The sequence below is a fragment of the Cinclus cinclus genome, chromosome 1, assembly GCF_963662255.1.
Source record: "Cinclus cinclus chromosome 1, bCinCin1.1, whole genome shotgun sequence".
Classification (NCBI taxonomy): Eukaryota; Metazoa; Chordata; class Aves; order Passeriformes; family Cinclidae; genus Cinclus; species Cinclus cinclus.
In genome coordinates, this window is record NC_085046.1 from 120,919,451 (window position 1) to 120,941,503 (window position 22,053).

The 22,053-nt window shown below is 39.0% G+C and overlaps 1 protein-coding gene across 1 annotated transcript; it reads left to right on the forward strand.

Moving 5' to 3' along the window:
* The first annotated feature begins 922 nt into the window (after positions 1-922).
* Positions 923-21,022, forward strand: PI15 (peptidase inhibitor 15). Its single transcript, XM_062502474.1, has 5 exons — positions 923-1,195; positions 16,398-16,516; positions 16,727-16,859; positions 17,025-17,140; positions 20,887-21,022. Exons 1-5 carry the CDS (start codon positions 923-925, stop codon positions 21,020-21,022), a joined length of 777 nt encoding a protein of 258 aa, XP_062358458.1.
* The last annotated feature ends 1,031 nt before the right edge of the window (positions 21,023-22,053 follow it).

A 22,053-nucleotide genomic window follows, 5' to 3' on the forward strand; every position in this document is an offset into this window, starting at 1 on the left:
CGGTGGTACCCAATGGCCGCCGTGCGCTCCGCGCAGCCCCTCCCGCCCGCTCGGCTGAGCGGGACCCGCCGGGACACGGCCCGCGCTGGCTCGCACAGGCTCTAACATATAAAGGCTGTCAGCAGCTCCTCTGGCCAGAAGCTTCACAACCAGCACAGTTCTGTTCTTTGGGGGGGTGGGGGGGGTGGGGGGGTTGTAATAAGAGGTACTTCTTCACAAAGGTTCATATCATCACATAGGAGAGTGCTATATATACTGGGAGAAAATAGATTGTGTTCTTTTTTTCTTGGTATTATCCAGAGGTAAGCCATTCAGTTCCATAAGTTTGCTTTGCATGCAGTTTTATCAATTCTCATCACATTTGGTGAACTTAAGATTTGAATGTTATTTCTAAGATAGCCTGCTTTCATGCTGTGTATGTTTTCTTTTCCCTTCTGGTTTATCTCTGCCACATTGTGTCAAAACGGTCCATGACTATGGGATAGGCATAGCCTAGGATGTATTTTTAATTTTCAGTGGAAAACATGATGTGAGGTTTCTTGCAGTCTCCCCACTTAAGATTTATAGTGTGGTTTGTGGACTGATCGGGTGTGATAGCCCTGTCACTATTTCAGGAATACTAGCTTTGACCATGTAATCAGTGGTGTAATGATACTTCATTTCATGTGTTGTAGTAAGATCATCATCACTTAATACAGTTATTGAAAATTGCTCAGCAACACGTGTTCTGCATGGATTGTTTTTATGATTGATCTAACAGACAGAATGATTTTTCTAATCGCAGCCTGCTAGTTCACTTTGTCTTGCTACCCAGATGTACAGAATCACATCTTTGGTATCTTCTCTTCTACAGATTTGCTTTCTGCTACCCTGACTTAAAGCAGAATACCTCTGTGACCTATCTGTCTCCTTTGCCCCCAAAATGACACTAATTGCTGCAATCAGTTGCACTCTTTTATTGTCCATTCTCTGTGAAACAAGTGCATTAGTGTTACCCAACTCCACTGACCTATTCCTGTCAGACAATAATTTCACTGACATCAAGACGGCTTTGGCAGCTCATCTGGACTCTGCAAAAATTCCCAAAGCCAGGCGGAAGCGCTACATTTCACAGAATGACATGATTGCCATTCTTGATTATCATAATCAAGTCAGAGGCAAAGTCTTCCCACCTGCTTCTAACATGGAATATATGGTAAGTGAACTGTTTATTTCAGAGTAAAACAAACTGTAAATCAGTTATCTGATTTTCTTAAACAAATTGTAATGGTTTAGTTAAATATTTTTTTAATCTGTTACTGCTTATTAAAATGTTCTGTCCTTATGTTTTCAAGCTGCGTTAGCTTCAGCAGGCAAAATCTAAATACTGAACTCTCAGCCTTTTACTTGCCCTGTTCAATCTTCATTTCAATGTGTAGTCCCAATGAAGTAAGTGAAGTGGTGAGTTAACTGTTTGTTGGTCTGAGGAATAGTATGTGATCATATGTGGACTAAAGTGTTTAAAGTGCTGATCACTGGCCCCATAGTTTATGTGGAGTACACTGAAAGTCATTGCCCATGGGCAATGGGCAAGTGGGCAAAAATATACCAAATGACCATTTCTAATTTGTTTCACACATAGTATGTATGGAAGCAATAAGTAATTCATCTGATGCACTATTTGTCTTCTGTTCATGTGTTTTACTTACTGCATATTGTTTGTTTACACCTAATACCTTTCTCTTTCCATCAAATACTTTTTTAAAATCAAATATTGTTTTTTAATGTTTCTGTAGTGTGAAGGATTTCAATGTGTTCAAAAAAAGTATGTGGCAGGAACATTTTCCCCTTATTGGAAAATACTTAACAAGGCCAGCAGTGTTTGCTACTTCGTGTTCCAACTTTGCATGCATGCGTAATGTGGGCCTCTAATATTAAAGATAGGTGTCCAACAAACTTGTTTTTCAACCTTGTAATTAAGGTATTCACACTGTTTTGAAAGTACAGACAAGTTGTGTCAGCACCATAATAAGTGCTTAAAGTCACAGAGTTTCTCATATGACAGCAGACAGTTAATAGGTTTGAGCAACAGGACACCATCAGCTTGACATGAAAAGGGGATATCAGTAATAACAGCTCCTCCTTTGTAGCAGCTGCTGATTAACAGTTTGGATATGTTTCTGTCACAGATGTTACCTAAATCTGGATTTCATCATATAATCTGTTCGGCATCCCAGCAGCACCTCAGAATGCTGAGTGCTCTCAGAATATAGCAGGATGAAGACCATAGGCTGAGTTTGAAGTCTGGTTAAATGGAAAGGTCAGAGACAGAGAAACCAGATCAGTCAGAAGTCAAGCTCAGTCATCATTTTCATTGCTGTGCTCTCCACTGATGTTTCCATTGATTCTGCATAAATAAACCTTGTTGTAATGTCTGATGGAATGGCAGCCTACCATACCCTTCCTTGGCTTGTGTGTTTTAGAAATGTGCTCCTGCAGTTTGCTTAAGTGAAGCCAACACCCTGTCATATTCCCAAGGGTTTTGTAAGTGCAGTGTTCTTAGCCTGCTCAGTAAAAAACACTTGTAAATAGAAAGCGAGTTTCCTGGATTAAATGTATTTTAATGAACTCATAAACATAAACTGCCAAGATTTTATCTATATTGGTGGGTATTCTGCTGCAGCTTTGCTGCAACACAGATAAAAAAAATCAAGATTGAAATCACGCTCTTTACAGCTGGTATGCTGCTCTTTTCCCTGCCTTTCTTACTATTGCTTTTGCCAGTAGTAAGCAGCCATAGGATGTACCTGTGCTCCTGGCAGCATCAGCCCCATCAGTAGTCTCAAGTGCAAGGGCTGAAGGTTTTCTTTTACATTTGGTTTTCCAGTCTGAAAGTACTTTGACTTCATGCTGCAGAATTCAGATCAACACCTCAAGCTATGCAGGTAATGATCCAGAGTGCAACTTGAGCTTGAATCCCCAAGTGGCAGCCCCCCCTCTGCCAACAATTCTCTTTTAGAATTGTGTAGGTCTGTGTGTGTGTCCCATGTAACTACAGAGCAAAAATGCTCAGTGAGCAATATTGCACATGGTGTGCTTTGCCATCTGGTGGTCATGGCACCATCTATGGAACTTCTTACCTCTCTGACTACAGAAGTATTTTGGGAGGGAGGCCTTGAAGATGACATGGTGCTGTAAGCCATACCAAGACTGGAAACACCATTAACAATGACTGAATTTGCTTTGTCCGTTCTTTGGTGTCTGAATAATTTCAGTGTGTGGGGCAGCATCTGTTGTATCTTACAGGCACATGAGGTTGCTGCTGCTATATAAAAAAGATGTTATGTTTCTCAATACTTATTGTCATAAATAAAACAATGAACACATTGTCATTACCAGCAGACAACGTGCATTTGTACTTGAAAGAACGTTACAGATCATGTGTTCCTTTTCTGAATACTATGGAAAAGTGCTGGGGTAGTGAAGAAAATGGCCTATCCCATTTTCCCTAACAATGACTAAAACGGATGTCACATGTTAGAGAGCTGGAATTGCTTACAGATGCAGTAGATTGTGGAAATCTTTTGTAAGTGTGTTGAAATAGAGAAAAACTAAGCAATTTTGAAGAACTAGAAGATATTTTTTCATTTTTTTCTCTGTTCGCCACCATAGTAAATTGTTTTTTGTTGTTTTTTTCCTAATTCTGTTAGGAGCTGTTCTTCTTATTAATTACTGTATCACATTCTCACTTCTGTGCAGTTTCACTTGCTTTTATTTCCACCTCCCTGGTGGAAATAAAACCCCTTCAGGGTTTGGCTGCATGGTTTGGTTCTTGTGATTCCAGCTCTCCACACCCAACATTTTTTGGGGCTTTTCTACTTGACACATTCTGTTCCTCTCTCTGATGCAGTCTGTTCCTCACATGTTCAGTGCAGTTACAGGTAATTCACACTTCTTGGGCGTTCTTCTCTCTGCCCTTACTGTCTAGAAGGTTTATGTACTGTAGGACCTTGGATGAGAGTTCTGGAAGAACAGCTTTGAATGCACATGTTTTAGGCAGGGGAAGTTCAGATGAACAGAGCTGGGAAGTGTTTTAATTCTCTTTGGGAGAGGTGGGTCTGAGAGCTGCCCCAGCCTGTACTTGTATGCAGCACCCATGAAAGCAGACAGCTGGAGAGTCAAACATGGTGGGAGGCATTGTGTCAGTCCCCAGTGAAAGAAACTGGTGTGTTTTATGCCAATTACACTATGATAAGTCTTTCTATTTGAACATTGGCGCCCAATGTGTTAGACTTTAAAGTAGTCCTCCTTTGGGTTCTGGTTCTGGAGCTGCTGATGCCTTCAACTGGAAGGTTTTCTACAGGTACAAATCTAGTCAGTGTATATGTGAAGGAAAATTCAAGAAAACAAGAAATTCTAGACCTGTAATGCAGAATTGATGAGTCCTTATTTTAATTTGGACCTTTTTCTTATTCATCCTAAGGAAGTTTTTGTTTATGCTTTAAAAGCTGAGGGATACCTGCAGAAAGATGAAACCATACTTTAGGCCTGACAAAGGGTGAAAATCATCTAGTCTTTGCATATTTTTTATGGAGAAAGCAGAAAGATTCCATAAAATTCATGACTCAGAAGAAGTGAGGTGTAGAGTTGCCAGCAGCTGTCTAGTGTAAATAGTATGTACATCTGTAAACCCAGTGAAAGCATGTGAACAAAGAAATCCCTTTTTCTGAATGCTAATTCTGTACTATAGAGACCTGTGCTGTCTTTCTGGAACATCTCAGCTACTTGCTAGGCCAGTAAATATTTGCAAGATGTTGCCAGCTGAAATTTGAATCTCATAAAATGTCTTTTAGTGTGCATTGGTACTATATTTAGGCTTCCAAAACATTCATTCATGAAATATCTGTTCCTATGAGGATCAGAAGTTATTTTTACATTTCCTACAGTCATCCTCACTTGAGGCCAGTTTCTTCAAAGTCTGTATGGTCTTTGTTGTATCCCGCACCACTGTGTTTGTGCAAAAGCTGGTCGAGAAGGTGCTTACATGCAGACATGCTTTTAACAGCTTTGCATGCAGAAGCAGTAACTGATATGAATGGGTCTTGATGAGCACTAAACACCATCCTCTATGGCATTCCCATGCAATATGGGAAAATCTGTTTTATTTAAGAGTTCTCTAAGGTGATCTGAATAACTTGCTGAAGAGCCATGACAAAAGACAAGCCATGAGTAGTTTCACTGCTGGCTCTGCAAGGATGAGTCCTGAGCCCAGTATGGATCAACATAGTTATTAGTGGACTGGCAGTAGCATGTCTGAAAATATAGTAGAGGGGGCAGGATTGCCTACTCAAACACATGTCTGTGGAATGCTGTCTGAAGATTTTAAGTACAAAAAGTGCTCTAGATAAACTTGAGCCTGCTAATGTACCGAAGATGTGCAGACACAGTTTCAATTTTTTTTTGCTCTGTGATATATAACTGGAGTTTTATATTTGGGAAAATCTGCCTCTCGTTGAACTTTGTCACTTTGACTCACTTTGTAGAACTCAAAGTAGTAAAAGATTTCCAGACTAGCCTGAAATGTGTTAGTTTTGCTACCCAGGAGTTATTTCATGTTTCTCATGAGCTGATGGAAGAGGAACTGGAAGAGAATGGAGAATTTCAGCATATTAATTTCTAGTAAATCCACATAAAAGACCATAATAGACTAAACAAAGGAAACGACCAATTGTAGAAGAAGAGCAATTGTGTTCCAAAAGAAGCTCCTGTAGTCCTGTGGGGGAGTCCATGTGTGGCATGCTGGAAATATGTGCACTTTTTGTGGCCCAGGAATTAGTCTCTTTGCTGAGGTGATGTATTTGGATACTTCCTGTCCCAGCAAATTTGCAGGTAACTTCCAAAGTCAGTGTGTCAGAGAACAAAGGTATAACCCAGTTAGTGCTCAAAAATGCAAATAACTGCCTCATTATTTCACTTCTAGGTTTTAAAGTCTTGATAAAATTATTTTGCTGTCAAGGTGATCTTAAAAATATTCTGTGAATATGCAGTAAGTGATGGGTAAGAGAAAGTCAAAAAACCCCCAACAAACCTACTTCAAGTTTTCCAGAGTCCTGCTTAATACTGAAAGCCTTTTGTATGGGCATATAAAAAGTGAGTTAGGTTTTCTCTCCAATTCAGTAGCATTTCTGATAAATAAACTTCTCAACCTGTTCACCTATTTCTTTTTTTTTTTTTTTTTACTGTTTTCAGTGTGGTTTCTTACAGACCATTCTAAATTTTTAAGGACATTTTGTTCTTGAGTCATTTGCCCTGGCTTATTTACATGGTCCCACTGAAATCATACATGTCTGTGAGTAAGGATTGCAGGGTAGTTTCTTCAAGATTTATGTCTAATGAGTTGGATAAAGTCTCTTAATTCATGTACTTTATCCCTGGCCTGTTGCAGCACTTCCTTCTGCATTACATACATATGGTTTTCATCTTGTCTACTCTTGAACACATATAGTGATGCTGTCTCAGTCACATCTCTTGGCAAATATTTTACCTTAGGAATAGAAATTATTTCCAAATGTCTAACCTAAATATTTCCCTCTAAACCTCAGATAATTAATCTTTATATGCATTTTTAAACTTCCAGTAGAATTTCTATCCTTTTTCATTTCAGAAATCATCCTTTATATATTTACTGACAGTTTTCTTGGCATCAGGATGCATGTTATCTTTCCTTAATTTGCATGTGCATGTCATTACAATACTTCTTCATATTGGATCAAATTACAGTTGCACTCCATTTACAGTTTGCTTGTTAAATTAGTGAACAAGACCCTAAGATGTCAAAGAAGATTAGGCCTATCATTTTAACTGAAGAATTTACTGTAGAAGTTACTGGCAGCCTGCTTTTTCCACTGTGTAGCCCTGTTCCCTAAAATCCTGTATACCTGGGGAAGTTTGAAATAAAGTAACCAGATGAAGAATCAGGGTACAAAGTTCTTGATATGCTTTTCATCATGTCAGAGCACAAAATAAAAGAAAGTTTAATCCACCCCAGTCTTCTGGCAGATGAGAGCTAAAGATGCTTGGAGGTTTCCCAGTGTGGGCCTCCTATCCCAGTTTGCCATGGCTTTTAGCTTGCTCTATGCTGGGAATTCACAAGTGAGGTAAGAACAAATGAGAAGGGGTGGAGTAGTGGAATACGTTCAATGGTGCCAGTTTCTTCCTCCTTCCACTTGTTTTTCTGTTAAGCCAATTGAATATGTCCCTTCAGCCTAGTACCATAACGCAGCACCAGGAGTGTCTGAAGATCATGGGCAAATGAATTCTGGAATAATGAGCCTCTCAGAAAATTAGAATAATATGGAGGGATCTGATGTGGTTCACATGGTTACAGTTATTGGTGTCTGTCTGCATCACAGCCTGGAAATGAAGTAGGTGTTTCACAACATACTCATCCTTTCTCTGCAGTGGAGGCACAGCATGGCAACTGAGAGTGAACTGAGAGAAAGCAGGAGTAAATGGAGCTTACTTTCTGCTGATCTTGGCATAATACAGTTACCTAGGTCTCTTTTGCCTCACAGGTGAGTTTAGCCACTTACATATTTCCTAGTCCACCACTGTTAATAATGCAGCACTGAACTACTTGGCTATCACTGAGACATAGGGTGTGGCCCATTTTCCCCACCGTTTCATTGACAGAAAGCTAGGAAAGACTGTTCAGTCTCAGTAACTGGTGTTCATCTGGGGTCAAATCCAAGTGGATGTTACTGATAAGAAGTACAAAAGCCATCTGTTATGTTCAGAGTGAATGACAGACCTGTTCAAGAGTTCAATAAAAAAGACCCTTCCTGGAAAGCAGTCCTTGAAAAATCTGAAAAACTTCCCCAAAAATGATGTTGTTGATAAATTCTGTGGAAAAGAATGACTGTGTTAAACTTGCTTTGGTACTAGAGCTCTGTTCCAATGTTTTATGCATAGCAATTTTAAAACATCCATCTTGATGGTGTTTTAGAAAAGAATATTTACATTATTTAAATTTAGCATTAGCAGAAAGCCTTCTAGGAGTTTAAGCAAACAAAAACCAACTTAATAAACCCTCAGATAGAAAAGCAGCCTGCCCAGAGGCCTCAGAATTAGACATTCCTTTATTATTAAATGTAGCACCTCTTGAACTTCTTGGCTACAAACAGAGACAGGGCATTTTTCACAAGAATCTTGATCCAAAGTACACAGTACTTTGTTTCATACATGAATGGAAATGATAGTAACCTTAAACCTCTCAACATTTTTGTCCTCTTACCTGAAAAGATAAATAGTCTGTCACAGGTCTGTGAAAATGTGTATCCTAGAGGCAGCAAAAGATGGAAGTCCAGGATAGCCACTTGCTTGCTTTTTGTGCACAGAATCCTGTCTTTAGCTCAGGTACCTCCATGTTTGAATGCATCTGCAGGTGCCCTGGGATGGGATTTGAGGGCTGTTTAAATGCAACTGAGAATTATCTGGTTTTGCACATCTATCTATCTGTCAGTGATACCTGTTAATCTGTATCAAGAGAAGGAATCTTAAATTGAGCTTTCTTCTTCTGAGAATAAAGAACTATTGTTCTTATTCTTTATTCTGCAGAAAGAAGAAGCTTGTATGTGTTTTCTTTTATGTCATGCTGCCATATCTTTCATCTAGAGCTACTTAGAAAATAGTAAGTATTTTCTTTGAAAACTTTTAAAGATATTAGAAACATTTTTTCTTTAGATGGAAAGCTTCAATGGTCAATAACAAAGAAAAGCTAAACGTTGACTTTTTTTTGTATATAAGAGAAATTAAACACCACATAACAAATGCATTTTCATTCATGTTTTGTGTTTCTAAGAAAATACAATTTGTTCTGATCATGTTTAAAATGATAGAGATCAGGCGCACTCCTTTTCAGACTTCTGACCAATTGTCAGGGTGACATGGAGCTAGTTTGGTCCTTTTTGTTACCACTTCTAAAATAAGCTGTTGCCATTTAAAATATGTCTTGCAGTTGGTTAGAAAAGCACTGAATATTTTAAGATACATAGCTGTGATATTTAACTTTTCCAAAAGCTAAACAAATAATAGCATATCAGAGAAGCTTATTGTTGTTAAATCTGACAGCATACCAATTTTATTTATTGTTGTCTTAGAGCCTGGTGCCAAACATGAAAGGAAGTGCAGACAACCTTTAGAAGAAAAAAATTACTACTAACAGTGGTAAAGCTTCAAATGATAGCACTTTGTGTTTGCACCACATAGACACCCAGGAATATAAACTATGTAAAACACAGACTTGAATTTTCATAAGGAAAAAATTTCTGGCAATAAGGTTTCTTTGGAATATCTCTGGTAATGCCTGCATTAAGCCAGACCTTGTAATACTGAGCTCTTCAGAAGTGTGACTCAGATGTTTGGAGGCTTGGATATATGAGAGTAAATTTACTATAAAACATTGCACAGTTTTACTTTGAGTTGCAGTGGGTTGTTGGACAAGCAGCTTGAGGTATTAACCCTCTGTTTATTTGCAAAAGAATGACATACTGAACTGTGATTCCCATCAAGATATTTTTCTCTAGAGGGTAGGCTGGCAATTTTCTGTGTAAATTTTATAATTATTACCTAATGCATGTGAAAAGGTATCTGCATGTGTGGTAGGCATTAATTGCAATATACATACAAAGATTTCTAACAGGTGGCTGTTGAGATAAAAGAAAAAAAAATAATATTTTTAGAGAGAGTCTAGAGTCCCAATGATCTCAGAGCCTAAATAAATATATAAAGTTTGCCACATTTCTCTGTACGTTCCAATGAGCTCATATGTTTTCATCACACAGTATGTATTGAAAAAAGTGGGAGCAAGAAGACGGGGCTCTTTCAGTCATTCATGCAGGCAGGAGGGTTGTTGGGTTGTTTTATTAAGCTTTCTGCCAGATTTGGGGGTTAGTGGGCGTGGTGGGGGGTCCTACAGAAAGTTTCTAAACCTGGAGATACTACAGGTCTGACTATATGGAAGAGAAGGGGAGCAAAGGACTCCTGTGTGCCCTGCAGGCTGCTGTGGGATTAGAACATCAGGCACTGCATGCGCAAGTGGTGTGAGCGGTGCAAGGCTGAGTGACCCGTGGGGACAAGACCTGTGTGTTGGAGGGTAGCAGCCTACATCTGCTAATCTGTCTGGGACTTGCAGGAGCAGCTGTGGAATGCAGCTGCACAGATGGACTGGACATGTTGGATTTCATCACTTGGCTTCGCAGTATTTTTTTCAGAGGAAGAAATTGCTTGAGTCGAGGTTTTCTTCTTTCTCACTTGCTGCCATTCTGGAAGTAAGAGCTTTTGATCTTCAACTAGGCAAACAAAGAGAAGCAGGGGGCTGCTAGAGAGTAAAATAATATGTTTGAGGTGGAAAGGCTAATTTTTTAACTGATCATTGCTAAAAGAAGGTCATGCTGGCCATCTGTCTGAGATGACTAAGAATTGCTGTAGATTTATTTGTGTAAAATAGCAATCTGAATATCCCTAATATGAGTCCACAGTAAACACATATAAATAAAAAATAAGATGCCAAAACTGACAAGCAAATTGCCACTTTTTATTACTTCAAAATGTAGCAGTGTTGCCATGCAACTCTCTTCAAATTGTGTATCCCTATATTTCATTTGCCATCTCTTCATGTAACTGCACTTGCATAAAGAAGTTGTTGCAGAAGGGAATAATTGAAACAGTGAATTTCACCTGTTTGTATTGGATTTGTGTTCACTGGTAGAGACCCAGTGTTTGTCACTTCAGCTGGGCAGTTGGTGGCAGCCAGCTGAAGGTCTGGTCACACCAGAGCTGTCCTGGCATTATGGGCAGCAGCCCCAACTCAGGGCATCCCTAGGAAGGTAGTGAGTAACCAGGGTGTGCATGTTTTGCTTCAAGTACTTGTTTTACCATTGAGAAATATGCATAGTATTATCTTAGCTGATATATGTCATTAAAAAAAACCAAAAAACATACCTGCAACAAACAGACCAAACACAAACAGTGAAGAACTGAGGGCTGCTGCTGGTATTTAATATCCAGAGCAATGCTCTGCTGAGGTCCTCTTGTGCTCTTTCTTTTGCAAGTTAGGAGAGCTTCCCTGCTGCTGGCAATAAAAATGAGCTGGGAAAGATTAAAGATCATGATGGCAAAAGAAGAATGAAAACACAGGTTTGGATTGTTTGAGTGTTTTACAATGATCATTAGCACAGTCCTTAGACTTACAGGTAAAGGCATATCTTTGTGGATTCCACACTTAGCCCACATCTTCTATCTCACAATCTGTCTGCTGGCTCTGTCAGGGAAGGTGCACTCCTGCTTAGCACATTTTTTCATATTTTCTTTGTGACAATGAGGGCTGTAAATTTAAGTGCTTCTGAAAACATCCAGTTTACCCACAGATATCCACACAGAATGGGAATATAATTAATACAGTGTATGGCTGGGTATTCTGTTCAATTTTTATTGAGATCACAAATTCTTGCAATCTGTTGCCATTAATAATAATTTCAGAGTGCTTGCAGAGACGAAGAGAGGTCATTGTCATTTGAGTGATTAGGTTTGTCTCCTAAGACATTTGTTGAGCAGTGTCAAGAAAAAGCTACTCCATTTAAATGATTGAGGGCTGTAATTCTGCCTGCAATGAAAATAAGTAGAATCATGTTTTTAAGTTCAAGTTATAAATTGTTATGTATGCAATTCCTCAAATTAAAACATAAGTATCAAAGTAGGAAGGAACAGCCGATTTTTTTCTTCAACAAATGTCGTGGACAGATCTTTGTAGTATTGTAGTTGTTTTTTTTCTTTTTCATTATCACAATGTTTATTCAGCTTTGCCATTGTTTTAATACCTAAGAGCATAGTTATGACCACGACCTCCTGTTCCAACAAAGCACAAAAAGACAACTTCATTGCTTTTACATGGAAATTATCTAAGAACAACTGAGAGACAGCTGTAGATACAGCTATAAAAAGGGAACATATGAGGGAACTGTGACTCAATATTAAAAGGCTTTCCTTGGTGAGGGAAAAGCCCACTTTTTTGGCTTAAAGAAATTTCATTCAGCATGAAGGAGATTTTGTTTTACGCTGTTGCTCATTGCACATTTTGAGGATTAAATATTTTACTATTTGTTTACAGAGGGAAACAAACAAAATCTAGGATGAAATTCTGGCTCACTGGCAAAATACCTACTGACTTTATTAATGCTAAGATTTTGCTCCTAACTCTCAGCAAGCACATGCTGTGTGAGTGCAGAGGACACACACCCCAGAACTGCCTCATGAAGTGGTCTCAGGTGTTGAAACTCCCTATGTAGAAACACTGTCCTGTTCCTTGTGTTCAGTCCTCTTGACAATTTTCAAGTGAGGTGAAGTTTGGAAGTGTTGTTTTGCAAGGAACAGTACAGAGAGCACAGTCAGACAGCTTTCTAGGAAAATAATCTTTGGCTCCAGAAAGAAAAAATAAATTGGCCAAAGGATGTTCATTTCGAGTTGTCAGTGGAAATGTGGTGACAGGCTTTAACTCTATTGTGGCTCAGTTAGACCCAGCTGAGAAGTGGGAAGGTTTCCATGCTGGACCAAATCGGTGATCTGGAGTTTGAGGGGGATCTTTATACTGGGTAGAAGGTGACTTCTTCCTCAACTACTTGCAACCTAGCAGGTGAAGATTAGCTGTCCCCAGGGCGTGGATGAACATAGTCTGGCACTGGGAGTTTGCATGATCAGCATTTCAGGATGAGTCACCTTCTTAGATTTTAACCCACTGAGTATGGAAATCTTTCTCCTTTTTCTCTTTTACAATTTTCTGTTCAGGTTGGGCAGCTTTATCAGATGTGTTTAATAGGAATATTGGATTGGTCATTTTTCAGAATTTTTAATTTTGTTTATCACTCAGTTTCTTTTAAATTCTTTGCTAATTAGCATGAGCTTTTTCATTTCTCCTTGTACAGAAACTGTTCCTCTCACTTTCAAGTTACTTCAGTTTCTTTTTTTTGGATATATTTGCATTTCTTGGTATGCTATTTATCTATGTACAACAATGAAGCCACATGGCTTCAAAATCCAAATGTCTTTGTTCTGTTCTCTTACTTGCCCAAAACAGGGGACTACACTGTGGTAAAAATTAGTACAAATGTGGATTCAGGATCAGAATTTTTTTGAAAGGATGAACTAATGGAAGAGTCTTTTACAATATTTTGGGTCATTATGAGATTATATTTTTCACCTACAGCCTATATTAGTTGTTTGCCATTTTATAGAATCAAAAAATGGTTTGGGTTGAAAGGGATCTTAAAGATCATCCAGTTCCAATCCTCCTACACTGGGCAGGAACACCTTCCACTAGACCAGGCTGGTCACAGCTCTATCCAGCCTGGCCTTGGACACTTCCAGGGATGGGGCATCCACGACCTCCCTGGGCAACCTGTGCCAGTGCCTCACCACCCTGATAGTAAAGAATTTCTTCCTAATATCTAATATAAACCTATCCTCCTTCAGCTTTAAGCCATTCCCTCTTGTCCCATCATTTGATCCCTGTGGAAAAAGTCTCTTTCCAGCTATTTTGTACGTTCACTTCAGATGCTGAAAGACTCTATAAGGTCTCCCTTACTCATTCTCTTCTTCTGGTGATCATCTAGAGGTAGATTTAGAAGGACTGAGACCACCTTTTCATCTGAGAAAATGAAGTAAATAAAATAAAGAAGGTGAGGCAATCAACTTCTCCCATGAAATACAAGTGATTTACCTAGTAGTAGGGGACTCTATAGAGGCTTTTCACCCGGCTGCTAATGAAAGAATGGAGGAAATTTAAAGGTGCTGCATATGCTTCCCTCCCCCTGATTCCTTAGTTTCCTTCTCTTTGTTTCTATTTTATTATGTTTGCCAAAAATTTGATCTGTCCGGAGAGGGATCAAGAGTGAATAGGTAAGGGAAAGCAGAGGCAAACTCACAACATTTTAACTGAGTTTGAAACAGCACCCCAAAACTTTATCAGTCTAATGCTGCAGATGATTCCTGATAACTAGAAATGAAGCTGAGGAAAAGCAGAAGTGAGCTAGAAATGCCCTCACTGTCCAAGGCAGGGGCTGTGCCTTGTTTAGAGAGTGTTAATAGTGAAAACCTAGTCCATTCTTCACATTTCTTTCAAACACCTAACGTGCTATTTTGCGAGGCAGTTCAGTACAGAAAAATGTGCTGGGTGGAAATCAGGATGCTGGCACTATTTGTGTGAATACAATGCGCGTTTAGATTACTGCGGGAGTGCAGACAGGTCACTTGGGAGCAAGCATGCAAACCTCATGTTCAGCCTCTGGGCACTGGTGCCAGAAGCGTGATTAATCCCAGCAAAGGAGGGTGTTTATGGGGTGTCACAGTCCTGGCAGAGCAGCCCCTTATGGATGCACACCAGGCAGCCGTGTTTGGACCACGCGCTGGGTCCGTGAGCTCCTCTGCTCCCCTGGGCCTGGGCAGGCTCCAACAGCTGGCTGTGGCCCCAGCCTCTCAGGCACACTCCCCAGGCACTCTTTTATGTTTGTACCTACTCTTTCAGCCCTCCTTTTGGGATCACAGCTGTACCACAGGGGTTATAAAGGGGTTTTTATATCCTGGCGACATGCAGCTAGTAAACTTAATGGCAGAGATACAAAGCAGAATAAATGTCTATGCACAGTTTTCTCCTGCTTAGGCCCTTAGAGCATATCCTGGGTTTTGGATTTTTTATCTCTAACTCCTCCATGAAACTCCCATAATTTTTCAGAGCTAAGTGTTCCTGGGCTTGAAGAGTATTCCTTTGTAGCATGCTCCTTCTTAAGACTTCTGTATTTTGTCCTTGTACTAGCAATTCACTTTGACTTTGTTCTGGAAAATTTTCTGAACAGGTGTGAAATAAATCTTCTCTGCTTTAAGCACCACCTATTTTACCATCTCTAAGGTGGTTCTACTTGAACGGAAAATTATTTGTGTTACGGAGTCTTACTGGTCTCTGTTGTGCTTCTTCACCTTTAATCAAGGAGGTGTCACTTCCTATCCACTTCATATTTGCCAGAGCTTGGTTCAATGGTCTAGTAATTTCATAACATTTACTGAATTTTGTCTTTCTCACTAAGAGAAATTTCATAAAGTACTAGTCAGAGTATGAATTATTGTCCTAGTCAATGATCAGTCTTTTCACTCTTCAGGTTTGTGAAATTAAAACTGAATTCAGTGTTATAAATCCTTATTAGCTCATAGTACCGAAAATATTTGTGATGTGGGCCACTTTATCCTTTGAAAAGTTAATTTCTGACTTTGCCTCTTATTTCATGCCTCAGAAAGCATACTCTTTATTTCATAACCACTCAAGAGTTTGTGTTTGTGTTTAAAAAGCATTGATGGTCTTGCATAGGCAATTTTACTACATTCTGTTCTGCCTTTCTACTTGCTATTCACTACAACTATTCTGTACCTAAGCACTCCAAGGAGAGTATTCTAAATATACATGTAATTCCAGAATCTACAGCCTACTTGGTACCTCTTAAACTCTAATATATACTATGATTTGTGTGCACTTGTAATTCAGCAGTGAGATCTTCTTTATCAGGAGTTCCAGTGGTGCAGTAGGTACTGTTGTCAGTATCTCCATTATTTCTGAAGACAAACCTTTTTTTGCTGTGGAGAAAACAGCAGAGTTACAAATCAAGCATGTAATTGAGCAGGCAGAGCATATAAAGGAGACAATGTTTAAGTTCACTTCATGTTCCAAACATGGCAAACTTAAGAAGTCAAATTGTTCTTACAGAGCTGTTATCTTTTTATATCGGGCAGTGAGCAATGCCAGTTCTTGTGCAGAATAAAGTAGTGAAATCCATACTGCACCTGGAAACTATCCATAATCTTTGCCTTTGTGGAATCTCTTTCTTGACTTTGTGACCTCAAATATGAAGAGCTACCATGCACATTGTCTCTGGCTATAGATATTCCTGAAGTCCTATTTCAAATTTGTTGGGCTTTTGGGGTATGCAATACCTATGCTGAATTGTTCTTCTCTGTGTTCCTCTCCTTCACTTTTATCTGAGTCCCAGCCAACATTTCACTCTTCTCCACACATGGATCTCATCAACACAGAAGGGAAAATAGTATGAGAATGTCTGTTTGGTGAAGGGGTTTTCCAGAAAAAAAGGGAGAGATCAGAATACTTGGCTTCCTCTAATGATGTGGACAGGAATTCTGTCCAGCAATAGGGCAAATCCTGCTGGATTCTGTACATCCTGCTCCACAGTTCTCCTCTTAGTTGCAGATCTGATGTATCACGATAGTATATTTGTGAATTGAGGTACTCACTTGTTCTATCCTAGCACTATGATCATTATCTGCTTTTTTTCTGTTCTACTGCTAAGGATACTTTATTTTGTCAGGTTTGGGATGAAACTCTTGCTAAATCTGCTGAGGCTTGGGCTGCTACATGCATTTGGGACCACGGCCCTTCCTATCTTCTGAGATTTTTGGGACAGAACCTGTCTGTAAGAACAGGAAGGTAAGAGGATACCCTACAAAACAATTATTTTGTCAGCCTTTGAATGACCTCTGAGATCCAGATCTTGGACTGATGCAAGTGTCATCCAGTATTCTATGTTCTATATCTGTCAGTGGCTTAAGAATATTATTGCTTAATACTGTGACCCTAGTGATGTGAGGCGAAATCTAAAATGACATGTGTTTCTTTCTGTATTTTAAACAAACCCAGGTATCGATCTATTCTCCAGCTGGTAAAGCCGTGGTATGATGAGGTGAAGGATTATGCTTTCCCTTATCCTCAAGATTGCAACCCTAGATGCCCGATGCGATGTTATGGACCCATGTGCACCCATTACACACAGGTTATATAAATTTCCTCTATTCAAAATCTCATGTCCAAAGCTGGACTTTCCTATGATGTATTTATACCCTTCTCTCTCAAATAAATGTATGTGTATGTCTATAAATATATGTTTATGTATATTCATTTTCAATTTGGACTTCACCAATAATAAATATTTATTCAGATGGTTTGGGCCACTTCCAATCGTATAGGCTGCGCAATCCACACATGCCACAATATGAACGTCTGGGGATCTGTTTGGCGGCGAGCTGTTTACTTGGTATGCAACTATGCCCCAAAGTGAGTTGCTCTCTTTTATTTTTGTTTATTTTTATACTTTGTGCATGTTTTGGTCCTCTCATAGGACTGCTTACTCCTTTTTCTGCAGCATGACCTCTCTTTGTGCTTTTTCTGTGGGCTCCTCCTTTGTTCAAACTTTCCATCTGAATGCACAGAAATTTATGATTTCAGTATACAAGGAAAAAAAGGAACAACTTGATGTGTGTGGAACAAAACGAAAAGCTTGTTTTCTGTTACTGCTGTTATCATTATTATTATAATTTTTTTCTTCCTTATTTGTGCTGACTTCACTTTACTTTGAATTCCTTATTTCTTCACTTTTTTATAGGCATGGTGGACTAGACTTCCTCAGGTAAGCAATCCCACTGTAGATCAGGCTCTTGATTTACTGACAGGTGGGCCTGTGCAAACCTTACGAAATTCAGTCAGGCCAAATACACCTATATTGGGTTAATCCAAGTACAGGTACTGTCTGGGCAGAGAATGAATTGATAACAGCTCCTAGGAGAAGATTTTGTAGGTGAAAAGCTCAATATGACTTATCAGGCCATGCTTGCAGCTCAGAAAGCCAACCATATCCTGGACTGCATCAAAAGAGATGTGCCCAGCTGGTCATTCTCCTCCTCTGGAGAGGAGGTGATTCTCTCCATCTGGAGAGCTGTATCCACTTCTGGGGTCCTTAGCACAAGAAAGACATGGACCTGTTAGAGCAGGTCCAGAGGAGAGCCACTAAATTGATCAGGGCTAGAATCTTTTACCTCTTTTATGAAGGCAGGCTGGGACAGCTGGGGCCATCTGGCCTGGAAAAGAGAAATCTTGTATCAACCTACCAGTACCTAAAGGGGTCTTACAAGAGAGCTGGAGAGGGACTTTTCCCAAGGGCACGTAGGGACAGGATAAGAGGGAATGGCCTTAGCTTAAGGTGAGTAGGTTTAGGTTAGACATTAGGAAGAAATCCTTTAATGTGAGGGTGGTGAGGCACTGGGACAGTTTACCCAGCGAGGTCATGGACTCCCCATCCCTTGAGGTGTTCAAGACCAGACAGGATGGGGTTCTGAGCAGCCTGGTGTAGTGGACGTTCCCTGCTTGCAGCAATGGGGTTGGAACTAGTTTGTCCTTAAGGTTCCTTCCAACCCAAACCATTCTGTGATCCATGTTGTTGCCCACAGGATACCTTTGCTTATGACCCTGCTACATAATCCATAGCATCGCTTCCATGTGAAGTCCATCAGCCTAAGCTCCATGTGTGCAAATTGATCTCACCTTGCCTTCCATATTAGGGTCTGTTAAAATAGAGGTCATAGACACCCACAGGTGGCCGTATATCCCATAACTTGCAGAGGTCTCTGTTAGGTTGAAATGCAGAAATAATTTTTCTGCCAGCATTTCGTAGACATCACCCCAAGCTTACATTTGGGCTCAGAATGAGTCAGTAGAGTGTGGCTCTGGGAGAGCTTCAATTTGTGGTCTGGTTGTTGCAAAAGCTGCACAGACAGTGTAAGTGGTTGCTTTCTCTGACTGTGTATTAGGCAAAGACATAGTTCTGTATAGGAACCTGAGTATAATTAATTGAGCATGTTTTCCATAAACTCTCAGTGGCACAGGTCCATTTGTGGTAAAGAATATGAAAGAATATGTCATTGCTCTAGCTGTTACATGAATAAAAGAATTTTTAAAGATTTTGCAACTGGGAAAAAGATAGGGTTTCGTAAGAAAATTGACTTGGGGAAAAAAAACCACCTTTGGAAATCAAGGAGATTTCTGTGTCCTTTTGTCTTTAATATTTGCTGGAAAAGGACGGCAAGAAATTAATGTGAGGGAGTAAATATTAAGCAGCAAAAACTGTATCTGACTTATAGCTCCACAGCATGGACAAGATGAAATCAAAGTTTCTAAGAGAATTTTTTTGTGTATCCTAATTTGAAAGAAAAAAAAAATATAAACTTACTGGAATACTTATCTCATTTTCATATATAGGAATAAAATGGATTATATATTAGGCATTTTTGTAAACAGATTTAGTGTTTGTGTATCAGTTAGCAATGAATAAATGACATTTTATATTTTCTAAGCCTAAGTCCCACAGCTTCTCAAACAGCAAACCAAAGCCTGAAGTTGCAAGCTCTTTCTCTGTGTGAGATTTTTGAGTAGACCTTTCAGTCATGGGAAGTGGAATAATGATTTTCACATCTACTTCTTGTAGTGTCACAAATATTATATTGTCTTCCCCGAATTAAGTTTGTATTTCTAGATTTAATTGAGTAAAGGACATTTGGCTTAGAGTCTTTGGGCACACATGCAGAATTCTCTTTGCCACTCAGTAAAGTCTGTGTATTTCTGAGTAACCAGCCCATCAGAAACTCATCTAAAGAGGAAGGAAGTGAATATTGCAGCCCCAATCTGAGTTATTAAGATTGGAATTTGGCAAAGATTTATGATTTAGAACTCCAGTAATTTTCACTGATGCCATGCTGTAACACTGAAAAATATTTATGCTTCTGAAATGAGTGAAAACCTCCTAAAGTTAAGGAGGATAATTGCAGTTTAGCAAGACCCCAGATTATCTAGCAGTCTCACACAAATGTGCCATGTGCTGCATAGAAAATGAAGCAGAAAGCAGTTTTCAGCAAACTCTCAATTTTCATATCTGTTATCAGACTAAATATATTTCCTGAGCACTTAGTCTGCTGTACCCATTTGGAAGAGAAGTAGGAATGAGCAAATTATTTGAGATTCCTACTTTCTTCCAAAGCACAACCCAGACCAGGGCATTTGATCCAGTTACTGGCTGGGAGGTGGGGGATGACAAAATGTTTCATAAATAATTGCATTACTCACTGCTATTCCATGTCACTTGCAAACTAAAGGAAAGTTCTCTGCTCTGTGAGACATAACATTTAAATAAAAATCTAATTTTAACTTTTTGCCTACATCATGAGTGTTACATGATTCTCTAAAAAGTCTGTGGTTTATGTAAACCCTTAAAAGTCTGGATGTGTTTGTTCCTAGACGTTTCAGAGTTGCCTCTTTTCATATGATCACTCTCCAGACTTTGTACCCCTTTTCCCCCTAGGGTCTAATGCACACCTCTATTCACCAGACAGGGGCCCTCCTTTTCCTCTCCTCTGCATCTGTGAGACCTCAGGAAATGCCCCAGTCCAGTTCCTTTTAATATATTACTGGTGCAAATAGTTTTTATCTTCCCTTTTCTCTAACCAGGAATTCAGCCTCAGAGCTTCACCATGTGAACTTAGGGTGGTGCAACTTAAGAGTAAGGTTTCACTCTTTCACTCTGGTTTTTTTTTTTTGTCTTCCAAGCACAAGCTTTTAAGATAACTGCCAGACAAAAACGTGCTCAAGGAAAACCTTGCACCAATTCTTATTTTGCTGTTCTTCATAAATATAGACCTTCAGTAAAAAATACTCTGTTATGGGATCAGAGAATTAAAATCACTTGATTGTAGGAAAAGCAAGAAAACTGGGACTTCACCACTGAGACTAAAGGACGTGAAATAGATATTACTGGCCTGGATTCACATGGTCATTTTCCTGTTCTTTTTGGGGAATTGCTAGATCAATGTTTATCAGTAAACTACAGAAATAAATTACTGCCATGTTTTTAGTAACAGAGCATTTATGGGATATCAGAGAAGACATTAACTTTAATCACTCAAAACAAGCATGGTTAATGATCTCTTTTTCCACTCTGAAATTACTAAACATTCTCTTACATCTTTTACTTTCAGGGGGAACTGGATTGGAGAAGCACCATATAAAGTAGGAGTCCCATGTTCAGCTTGTCCTCCAAGCTATGGAGGTTCTTGTATTGACAATCTTTGCTTCCCAGGAGTAACATCAAACTACTTATACTGGTTTAAATAAATTAAGATTAACATTATTTTAAAGAAAACCCACTGATGAGTAACAAGAACCTTGTGTATTGAATTTTGCACATATTATATATAGAGAGATATTGTAATAATACTCTGATATTTTCTTTTTGTATGCTTTTGTATAATTAGCTTTCAAAGTACAGCATAATTTGGTTTTAACATTTTGGGATTTAAGATTCACATTATCTCTTTTAGATTAACATTTTGTTAAAGGAGAGCAAGCTCATTTTAATCTTAGCAAATGTAGTTTCCTGAGGATTAGATTGTATTAAAAGCACATCAGAAGATGGAATATTAATTCCTTTAAAAAAATAATAGCTCTAGAAAGAGAAGGGTCATTGTTTAATACTGTGCTTTAAAAATGGAGTGTGACACGCAAAGCAACAAATTGTCCTCACACTCCCAATGGCTCCTCCTGTTTACACCTGTGCTTTCACCTGCAATGTCAATGGGACACTGAGCAGAGGAAAACATATGTGCAAGAGAAACTGCAGGATATTACCTACCTCATGCACAGCATCAATTCATTTATGGTGTTTCAAGAGTTCAGCACATGGCTGCTGCTATCACATGTCTGTGTGCAGACAGGAATATTAAAGAGAATGAGAAACCACACTGACTAAGATGCAGTGGCTGTTAACTCACATGCCTGAAGTCTTATCTAGACAGAAAGCTACATCACTTGAAAAATACTGGTATGACAGCTCAGCTTGATTCTACCTTCCTGTATTTCTGAACACAGTCATTGTTCTATAATGGTGCTTTGCAGGAGTATATTTATTCTTTTACAGGAAGAAATGTATTGCTACAATCCAATATACATCAATACATGACATCCATAGTGTGTTTTACAATATAAGTTTACAAGTATATATGTTATCCCTCTGACAGAAATTCAGTTGAGAATCAGGAGAGATCAGACCTAAAAATAGGTAGGAAGATTTCTAAATAAAAGACATTAGGGAGCTTTAAAATTCATATCGATTTGTTGCAAAAATTCCAAATTTCTAAAGCAATTAC

Excerpts from the sequence above, each read along its gene's own strand:
- PI15 (XM_062502474.1), top strand. The coding sequence starts at position 923 with ATGACACTAATTGCTGCAATCAGTTGCACTCTTTTATTGTCCATTCTC. Across the intron at positions 16,517-16,726 it reads CTGTCTGTAAGAACAGGAAG|GTATCGATCTATTCTCCAGC; the intron begins GTAAGAGGATAC and ends AAACAAACCCAG. Across the intron at positions 17,141-20,886 it reads GTATGCAACTATGCCCCAAA|GGGGAACTGGATTGGAGAAG; the intron begins GTGAGTTGCTCT and ends TTTTACTTTCAG.